Raw genomic sequence first — 10,911 nt, forward strand, 5'->3', positions numbered from 1 at the left:
AAGAATAAAATTCAAATATCAAGTACATAAGGAAATACACCAAAACAATCAGAGTACACAGCTCGGCTCGGTATCAAGGCTAGAGCTCAGCTCGGCCTCAGAAGTGGAGCTCAGCACTGCCTCAAGAGTGGAGCTCAGCTCGGCCTCAGAACTGCTGTCCCGCAGCACAACTCTCGCACGGGCAGTCAGTGTCGTGCTCTAACTCCTCAGGGGTCCACCAGTCCTCATCAGAAAACTCGACTGTGGGACCCACCCCATGCTCCTCAGATGTATGACCTGTAAAATCATCTAAAAAGGGGTGTACACGTGGGATGAGCTCACTAGCTCAGTAAGTGGTAAGATGGACCACACAGCAGTCCACACATCAAAACACAATCATATGCACTACATGTCATGCTATACATTTTAAATCACATCCACCTAAGCAACATTACTAAGTCCTTGGTTTTAGTGCTACTACAGCCACAGTGCACGTATACTCCGGGTACGAGCCGCGAACTCCCTCCTGCGATACGCCCATAGGGATGTCGGAGAAGGCCCACCGTGAGTACTCGGAAAAGTAAAGACAATGCCGTCCACTGGCTCTCAACAGAAATGTAAATGACTGAAAATAAAGGTGCTGACTCCAGTAATTTAAAAGCAGTACGATTGGCCCTCTTGAATGTACCACCAGGTTGCCGACTGTCCTACATGACCTGTCGGGCGTTATGTCTAACCGCCACAGTGACCCGACGACCGCGACCATTGCTTCCCCCCAAATGATAACCCAACACCTTAACCCCTGTTGGGAAGGGTCATAGCACGAGATGGTAAAAATCCTAATACCGCATGCTCCTATATGACAATAGTACGATTGCATAGTGCCTCCGTGTCCCATTCCACGGGCCACCAATGCATTCGTTTTCAAGCCGACTACGGCATATAGTCTATCAATGCATCATGCATCATGATGTCAACATTCAACATATAAACATCTCATTCAATTGACATTTAGAAAGTAAACATAGCACATATGCATAACAATGTGAGGAATGACTAATCTACATAGCATATTCATGATGACATGACTAGACTATATATAATTAAATGAATGCCAAACAATGCCTTGAAACAAGGCCAAACGTCCTCTCCCCACTTACCTGTAGCGTACAAAGATTCTCGTTCAGTACGGGTGAGATCCGGTGCGAATCGGGTAGGATTTGGTGAACCTAACATAATTGAGCAGGGTTAGTACTTCACCATTTTAGGGTCAAAATTAATGAAATCCGATGACAAAATCATGTTTAGAACGTCAAAATAAGGTCACACGTCCGATTTGGGTCCAATCGGACATAAGGATCACCCTCGGGGCCACACGGGTGGGTCAGACAGGTGGGCTGTCTGGCCCACCGGTCCTACCCACCGGTTTGGACCGGCGGGTGCCTACCCGCCAGTTGGGCCCGCCGGTTCCACCCGTCGGTTGAGCCAGAAGGCCCCTGCCCTCTCAGGTGGGTGCCACAGGCGGGTAGGGGCCCACCGGTGCCACCCACCGGTCTTGGCGGAAAAGACACTGTTTCTTCCCAACTTCCTCCATTCTTTGGGGATTCAAATGGGGCTTTTCCCAACCCATTATTCACACCTTCAAGGTCCTATAGGATGGTTCTAACCTAGATCTAGGTTAGATTCAAGGGATGGGAAACCATCTTACCTTCTTTGCTCAAGAACAACCTCAAACCCTCCAAATCACTTCAAACCCACAATGCTTCTTCCACCTTGTCAATATCTCTTCAAATCCTTCAAGATCAACACATAAATCATCTATTAAACCTTAGATTCATCATTTCAAATGGGATTTACAAGATCTTAAGAAACCCTACTCGAATCAAGGGTTTAAGCATAGGTATGGTGAATGTTCACAAAACCCAACTTTGCTTACCTCTAACTGTAGATCTAGAGTTGAAGATCACTCTTCCGGCGCCGGAATGGGAAGATCGAGCTTCGGCGCCGCTGAAATCCTTCTCTTCTTCCTCTTCCTTCTCTTCCCTTCTTCTTCCCTTTCTTTTCTCTCTCCTCTTTACTATCCTCACCAACGTACGGGTGTCATAAATGGAAAGAAAAGAAAATCATAAAGCTATATATATAATTCCTAAATAAGTGAACAGTGCACATGGATGGGTCACTCAGGTGGGTGGGTGCACCCACCTGTCTGCCCACCTGAGGGCCAAAACTTGGGATTTTGACAGGGTTCGGGCCTCAGCACGAACCCCACCCCTGGCATACGATGTAGCATACGTATATACCTTAAAATACGGCTATAATACATGCTTTATCCGTACATGGCCTTATAGTAGGTGCATGTACACGGCTTGGGCACTCCCGTCTCTTCTGGCACTGGCTCGGACTTGGCCAGCCGGTGTTTAAGGTCACCCTTGCCATCATAGCCCATAAGGAACCCGCTCTAACTCCCTCTGGTTCGGTTCCTGCACGGTTAAACCGATTCAACCGCAAAATCAGATCGGGCTTAAGAAGTAGGGTATTACATTACCCCCCCTTCTGAAAAATTTCTCCTCGAAATTGCGTACCTGGTTGATAAAAAGATGAGGGTACTTGGCTTGCATTTCATCCTCTACCTCCCAAGATACTTCTTCAAGTGAATGATCAACCCATCGCACCTTTACATAGGAAATGGAGCGGTTACGAAGGGTTTTCACCTTCCGGTCCAAAATTTCAGCTGACTGTTCTGTATAGGTCATATCAACTTCTAGGTACTCTGGTTCCACGGGTAGTACATGAGATGGATCATGCACGTATCTCTTCAGCATGGACACATGGAATACATTGTGAACATCCCCAAGTGAAGGTGGCAGAGCAAGCATGTAGGCTACTGAGCCAACCCGGGATAAGATCTCAAATGGTCTAATGTATCTTGGGCTCAACTTCCCCTTTCTGTGAAACCTTTGCAACCCTTTAGTAGGAGAGATCTTGAGAAATACCTTTTCTCCTAGCTGAAATTCAATATCTTTCCTGCGGATGTCCGCATAGCTCTTTTGACGGGACTGAGCTGCTTTAATCCGTTCTCTAATAACGTCGACTTTGTCACAAGTCATTTGTATCATCTCAGGTCCTAACATTCGACGTTCACCTACCTCATCCCAATACAGAGGAGTTCTGCACTTTTTGCCATATAACGCCTCATACGGAGCCATCCCAATTGTAGTGGCTTAAGAAGCAGGGTATTACAGGTTTAGTATAGGAGACTTATCCTAGCAAGATTGATGGATCAATTTGAGTCCATGAACCCTCCCTAGTAATCCCCAATTTGGGTTTTTCCCAAACCCTCTATACGCCACCATTCAAACCTAAAATTGGGTTGGAAAAAATGAAATTAAATACATGTATAGTGGATTGGGGTGACCACATAAGCCATTGGTGGTCACCATATACACCCTCAATCGAAATCCCCGAATTTAGCTTAGTCGCGACTAGAACTTTGGGGAATTTGGATGCATTGTGTAAACCTATCTTAATTATACCATTAATTACACTTAATCTAAGCTAATTGAGGTGGGTGAACATCCTCCACATATAAATTAGCTCTTATGGTCATAAAACCCTAAGTTGAGAATGATTTCAAGGAAAAGAGAAATAGGGAATGAAGCTAAAACGTGTGTCTAGAGTCTCATTTCTCTATGAATGATTTATTCTCTTAAAAATCTTATGTATCCTAGGAGTAGAACCAATAAATGATAAGATAATGCGACGCAAGGCCATCGGCTGTCCATCATCACCTAGGACTTGAGGTGAGGGAATTTTGTGTGTTTTCATTAATTGATTGTATCATAATGCATATGTTGATGAATTATATCATTTTGCATATTATTACCTTACTTCTTGTGAAAAATGTTGATGTGCATGAGAATGTAGATTATGGTTGTGCATGTGTATGTGTGTGTGTGTGTGTGACTGGGGTGCAGGGTGGCCAACGGTTGGTTCCGGTGGCACTGCATGCTCAGGGTGAGTGTGTGTGCTTGTGTGTGTGTGTGTGACTGGGGTGCAGGATGGCCAACGATTGGTGCCGACAGCACTGCATGCTCAGGGTGAGTATGTGTGTGTGTGTGTGACTGGGGTGTAGGGTGGCCAACGGTTGGTGCCGACGGCACTGCATGCTCAGGCTGAGTATGTGTGTGTGTGTGTGACTGGGGTGTAGGGTGGCCAACGGTTGGTGCTGGTGGCACTGCATGCTCAGGGTGAGCGTGTGTGCATGTGTGTGTGTGTGTGTGTGTGTGATTGGGGTGCAGGGTGGCCAACGGTTGGTGTCGACGACACTACATGCTCAGGATGAGTGTGTGTGACTGGGGTGCAGGGTGGCCAACGATTGGTGCCGGTGGCACTACATGCTCAAGGTGAGTGTGTGTGTGTGTGAGTGTGATTGAAATGTGTTATGGCATATTAGAATGCATTAGGCTAGAATAACCACCCTGGTGCTACAACCCTTGTCAATAGGGGTTTACGTATTGACTAATCCTTTCATCGGATGGTCCGTGACTGGGGATGATTTTCAATGACTGAGGTGCTTAGATGTCAGCGTCATGACAAACCCACACGTGATGTTAGATTCAGTGGTGGGTATACCCTACATGCGATGTTGGATTCGATGTAGTGGTATTATGGGGGATTATTAATAAGGACTTACCGAGTATCGAAGAAACCATGTAGGGACCGGTATGCTCCTGACTCGCAATTAGCTTGTATTCTTGGGGACTGATAATATACATTCATGATTGGGGATACCACCTATGTTGCAGTAGCACTTATACCCCTTTGGACTCAGAAATTGTTGCTTATAATTGTTTGAAAATAATTGGATCCTGTCATTGCATTCATATTGACGTGGTTGGGCATGGATATTTATATTATTGTATTTTCTTGGATTGTTATGATTGCTTGTGTGTATGTTACCCTTCATTGGGCTTCGTAGAAGCTCACCCCATTTGTTGCACTCTTTTTAGATGGTGGAACCAGTGCAGAGGCAGGCTTGGGACTTCGGTGGCAATGGTAAGTCTTGTGTATGTGGGACACCGTGTTGAGGGACATCACTTCTTCATTTTCAGCTATTTATCCTTATGTATTATTTATAATCTTGTAATACCTCGGATCGGAATTCAAATGAATTTTAGTGTATGGTAATTATCATTCAGTGAATCACCAGTAGTAGAGTAAAGTTTACAAATCTTATATGGGTACTTTGATTTTAGTTCTGATTTTGGTTCTGATTTTGGGGCATTTACAGATTGGGGTACTGTAGGCTAACTAGAAATAGGTATCCAGTGCTGCATACCTTGGCCTAGAGGAGGCAGGGTGTGACAAGTTTGCTCACTTAATTTAACTGTGTCATGGTCAATTATAAAGTCAACAGCAAATTATGTGCAATGGATTCTATTTCTTGCCTTGGTGTTTAGAACCCCCATCTTTTCAACCAAAACCTTGTGAGCATCTTCAATAGGCAAACTTGTAGCTCGGAAGAGGTGACCACTACAGAATATCCCAGAATCATTGCAGACAGCACAGATTTCTACCATTGCTCACAAGTTTGCATCCCAATTGTAGCAATCCCAGTCCACAATGCAGCCAATCGAGAGGCTGTGGTCTTTCCACCCAAAGTGAAGAATTCAATCACACACATTTGATTGGTTGTAAGGGTTCTAGTCTTATCTGAACAAATCACAGTTGTGCATCCCAATGTCTCCTTACTTGGGAGCTTTCTTACTATTGCATTCTTTTGGGCCATTTTCCTGGTACCTAATGTCGAAAAGTCATGATAACAATAGGGAGACCCTCTGGGATGGTAGCTACTGCAAGGACAATTGCTATCTTGAAATAACATGTGCATTTCTCGAAAGGGAACCTTAAATTAGTGGGCAATCCATCCACAACTTCACACGAGAGGAAAATTCTGTAGTTGATCACCCATACAATGAGGCAAACAAGCCCAATTGCTGTTGTTAGCCTCCCACCGAATTCATCTAGCTTCTCTCAGAGGGGTATCATTATCTTCTAATGAGGCTTCATGGATCTATGTTTGGATCCTACCAATCTCAGTGCATATCCCTGTACTAACAACAATACAAAGGCATCTGCCATTCACGACTATGGTACCTGAAAAAATCCTGTAGTCTTTGGCTTGCAATTCATAATCATCCATGAGCATAGGTTTGGTACTTTTGAACACAGGCATTGCCTCTCCAGTCAAAGAGCTCTGCTCAACTGGGAAAAACGTAGATGTCTTCAGTGCTGCAACTCTCATATTAGCGGGGACCTTGTCTCTAACCTACAGTTCCACAATGTCCCCTGGGATGAGCTCTTGTGCAGGTAAATCCGGCACATAGCATCCGTCTCTGATAACCTTTGTACACTCAGATTGCATTTCCTTAGGGGCTTCGAGTGCCTTCTCAACATTAGTCTCTTGCCAAACCCCAACTATGGCATTGACCACAAGAATTATGACGATCACAAAAGGTTCCACGTAGGCCACCAGGCCTGTCTCACCTGATTCTTGCGCATGAAATTAAGCCATAATAAATGAGATAAAAGCTGCAACTAGCAGGATCTTCACAAGAAAGTCATCAAACTATTCCAAGACAAGTTGCAACAGAGGCTTCCCCTTGTCTTTCTGAAGCTCATTCCAATGATACTTCTCTCACCGCCTCCCTACCTTATAGGAACTCAAACCCTTGTCTAGTTTCACACAATATTCCTTTAGGCACTGCTCTACAGACCACGACCAGGTAGGGAATGGCCTTTCTTCCATTTCAATGCCCTGATGGAGTTCTCTTCTTACTTCAACCAGTATCAGTACACATTTAGTTTCAGACCCCTACATAGGAGTTCAAAATTCAAGTCAGAAGAAAAATTTAGAACATAACCACCAAGGATATGTGCACAATTAGTGGTTAGAGGAATGCTACAAAAATGAGTAGAACAACCTCCTACAAATTGCAAAAAAATTACTGAAAAAGAGAAAAAAGTAAGGAGGAAGAGATTCATAAACAACAATTCTATTTATGCACTAATAAAAGCCCATTCTTTTCCTTTCTTCCACACCTCCCAAACACTCTATACATTACTAAAGTGTACTCCAGTGGGTCAACCCCACTATTAGCAAAAACACGTCCATTTTAAACACATTCTCTTTTTTACCGTTTAAAACACGTTTTCCCGTATGCTTCTCAAAGATACTTAAAAAAATAGCAAACGGCAAGCATTTCCATTCTAAACACGTTTCCATTTTTTGGCATTTTTTAAGAGTTAACTTATTGAATATAATGTCTACTTAATTGATCATATCTTTCTCTCCAGAACTTTGATCCACTTGATTCTTTCGCTGACTTGAAGCTAACTCAATGCTCTATATTTCTCATGATATCACCTTTAACTCAATATCAATGTATATATCCTGAAATTGAGATACAAATTGATACATTTGTTGAAAAATATTTCTAAAGTGATGACTCCTAACTCAAACTGAACATACATTACTCCAAGAGTGTGTTGACTATGTTGATAACAATGAACAACATCATAGCCAAGCCACATTGCTCAATAAAACTCATGTGTGGTGTATGAATTTAAAATTGTTAGTGGATGATATTCAATTATATGTCATAAAACTTATAATGAGACATGAGATATATATATATTTATGTATTAGTGTTGGATACTGTAGTTATTTTGAACATTTGATGCAAGTATTCATGTAATAATTCCTTAATTTATATGAGTATTGTACCCTTTTTTTGGTCCCGTTTGTTTAAAATCTACACGTTTAAAACCCCGTATCGTTTGCTTTTCGTTTTTTTTTTCCATTCTCTATTTTTTGAACTTTTATTTGACCGTATTGTTCAAAAAATTTTACTGTTTAAAACCTGTACCATCCGTTTATGTTTTTTTGCCGTTCTCGTTTTTGCTAACAGGGGTCAACCCAACCCTAAAACAGAAACAAAAGCATTTACTAATGATAACCCAATGGAGATCAGTAAAAATAGGAAGGAAGTCAAGGAACCTGAGAAGGAAAATTGAGGGTTCAACTTCTTAATTTTTTAGTAGCCTCTTTCTTGCTTGCAAGACCCAATTCCAACTGTAACCAACATGCAGAAAACTAGTTATCAAATCTCTGAACTTGTGAGAACATACAAACCAACACCAAACCTGTAGAGAGAAGAAGAAGAAGAAGAATCCTGATAAAGATAGATAACTTTACAAAAAAAAAAGAACCCTTCACACTTAAAGACCCCATCAAGTTCACTAACTCTCATGGCAGGATTTAGAACTTCAATGACTTGCTCACAATGGCAGAAGAAAGCGAAACTCAGAAAAGTGACTATAGTATATTGTGAAGTAAAAGCAAGGGGGAGAGGAGGAAGCCACACCCAGAGAGAGGAACAAACCTCAAAACCGCCAAAACTGTAACAGGAAGAGTAAAATTAAGGGGGCTTGGAGAAAAAGCAAGGAAGAAAAGTGAGGAGAGAATCACTTTGTGTAGAATGTGGAGGAAGTAGACTCTCGTTTTTTATTATGTTTGGATGAGAAGAATTCGTTGGTGAACGGTCATATGATCATATGCCCTGTTTCTTGGTACTTTTTTTTTTTTGGTGATTTACATTAACCTCCCCTGTCGTTTGCCCAAATTACATAATCCCTCCTAAAAATATAAAAATTACATTTAAACCCACCCAAACTAACACCGTTTGAGAGGTGTTAGTTTCAGAATATGAAAAGACATAATTACCCCTTCTTCTTCTTCTTCTTCTTCTTCTTCTTCTTCTTCTTCTTGTCTTGCGTCTTCTACCTCTCTTGTTTCCTCCACTTACGTCACACATTCTTCACAATACTCAGGCGTAAACTCACATTCTTTCAGTTCTTCAACCAGTTGATTCCCATCCTTATGTCCTTCCTCTGGCTCGAATTCTCACAATCGTTTAAGGTTTTGGCTACTTCATCGACCACTCTAGTGTAATCGGTGGTCTATGGGTATCGATTCTGGATGGCAATCGGGCTACCTAGCGCTTGCTTCCCCTTCGTGGTGAGTTGTCAGGTAGTGTTGTTGGGCGACAACTTGGTGTGGCATGTAGGGGTTCTATTGTTACATTTTCTGAACGGTAGGTGTAATGGAATGGGGCTTGGGTCTTCAGAATTGAATGGAGCAATTCTCTTGCTTTTCTTGAACTTCTACTTGAAGATGCACTTTAGGAAGAAAAAGGTCATTGCCGTTGAAGATGACCCTTCAACGACTCATACATGTTATGGCTCTGGCTTAGATGCTAGAAGAGAGATGGATAAGATTGAAGAAGGATCTGTGATTTTTTCCTCTTTTCGTTATTTATCTTCTTTAGAAGTTTAAATGTAAGAGTCTGAATTGTAATTGTAATCCCATCCATCCATGAATATTGGGGAGAACTCAATCAATTTCCCCCAGTTTTGTTGTATAGAATCTAAGATATGAAATGTTGATATCTTACCTTCATAGAATCTAAGTTGGGAGAATCTTATAGAGAAAGTGATGCTTAAGAGATCCAGATCAATGACCAGTAATCAAGTTCTCATGGCCGATCATGCTTGTTATCTAAGGTCGTTTATAGGTTTCACATCAAAGGGGTTCTCTGAGACGGATTCAGTGGCGAGCCCAACTTCAATTCTTGACATTAAACCATTCTCTAGTCTTGGAACCCCAACTTTTTCCTAAAGAAGCAGTTCCAAATCCCCTGCAGATTTCGGCATCAAGCCTCAAAATTCTTAGTTGGGGTTTTTCTCTCCAGGTTCAGTGAACAGTATGTGAATTTAGGCCTTGAAATTTTTGCAACTCCTCTAGTTTTCACGAGTTGTCTCTCTGCAAGCGAGATGGAGCTTTCTGAGAATTATACTTGTGTAATCTCCCATGGACCGAACCCTAAAACAACACATATCTTTGATAACTGCATTGTAGAGAGTTGTTGTGGAGTTGTTAGGTTTTCTGCATCGAGAAAGGAGAATTTTTTCTCGGCTTGTTCACGCTTCCCTTCCGAAAATTTCCTTAGCTTCTGCTACGCATGCAAGAAGAATCTAGGACAGGGAAAAGACATCTCCATGATCAAACGAAGAGGAGGGGTAATTATGTCTTTTCGTATTCTAAAACTAACACCTCTCAAACAGTGTTAGTTTGGGTGGATTTAAATGTAAATTTTTTATTTTCAAGGGGGATCATGTAATTTGGGCAAACGACAGGGGAGGTTGATGTAAATCACCTTTTTTTTTTTTATGGAACTGTTTCTTGGTACTTGATAGACCCACCTCCACTGTTCCACACTCTACCTTCGTCTTTCTTTCTCTCTCTCTAACAATGGCCTTTAGAAATTTGAAAGAACATCCTAATTACGATAATATCTTGATACCTCAGCCGTAATTACAAGTTTACAACATGTTTTCAATTTTTGAGAAAAAAAGAACCATATAATACACTACAGGATGAATGCATGACCCCTCTACCAAGACATATGGGAAGATGGAATGACCACCCCACCTCATATGAAAGGTGGAAACCACTGTTGATGTTTTCTTTGGGGGAGTGTGGTTGCAATGCCCCGACACATGGGGCACAAAATGACCAATATGCCCTCATGAAATGTAAAATGATGTCTTTGTTGATGGCTTGATGCTTCTTTGTATACTCTCATTAGCTCTCATACATAACTACGTTCTCTCATATAAAAAACATTTACCTTTTTTAAGAATGTGACAAAGAACAAGATATGAAGATTACATAGTTTTTCTTTTATCTAGCCAACAAAATAAATAAATAAAGGAGGTCACACCTTAGAAGTTGTCAACAAGAAATTCTTTTTACATTTAATGCGAATAATGATTGTATCATTGTCTTCTATCAAAAAAAAAAAAAAAAAT

The 10,911-nt window shown here is 41.6% G+C and overlaps 1 protein-coding gene and 2 pseudogenes across 1 annotated transcript; 2 read left to right on the forward strand and 1 right to left on the reverse strand.

The window, feature by feature from the left end:
• Positions 1-5,285: 5,285 nt before the first annotated feature.
• On the reverse strand, positions 5,286-6,787 carry LOC122082278 (annotated as a pseudogene).
• Positions 6,788-8,806: 2,019 nt separating this feature from the next.
• Positions 8,807-9,376, forward strand: LOC122082279 (annotated as a pseudogene).
• A 180-nt stretch (positions 9,377-9,556) lies between these two features.
• LOC122082280 (FCS-Like Zinc finger 8-like) lies at positions 9,557-10,170 on the forward strand. Its single transcript, XM_042649741.1, has 2 exons — positions 9,557-9,692; positions 9,818-10,170. The coding sequence occupies exons 1-2, from the start codon at positions 9,557-9,559 to the stop codon at positions 10,168-10,170; spliced, it is 489 nt and encodes a 162-aa protein (XP_042505675.1).
• Positions 10,171-10,911: the final 741 nt, after the last annotated feature.

Source organism: Macadamia integrifolia, chromosome 6, assembly GCF_013358625.1.
Source record: "Macadamia integrifolia cultivar HAES 741 chromosome 6, SCU_Mint_v3, whole genome shotgun sequence".
In the NCBI taxonomy this organism is placed as follows: Eukaryota; Viridiplantae; Streptophyta; class Magnoliopsida; order Proteales; family Proteaceae; genus Macadamia; species Macadamia integrifolia.

Coding starts and splice junctions, on each gene's coding strand:
- LOC122082280 (XM_042649741.1), top strand. CDS start 9,557: ATGACCAGTAATCAAGTTCTCATGGCCGATCATGCTTGTTATCTAAGG. Junction 9,693..9,817: donor TGACATTAAACCATTCTCTA/GTCTTGGAACCC, acceptor ATGTGAATTTAG/GCCTTGAAATTTTTGCAACT.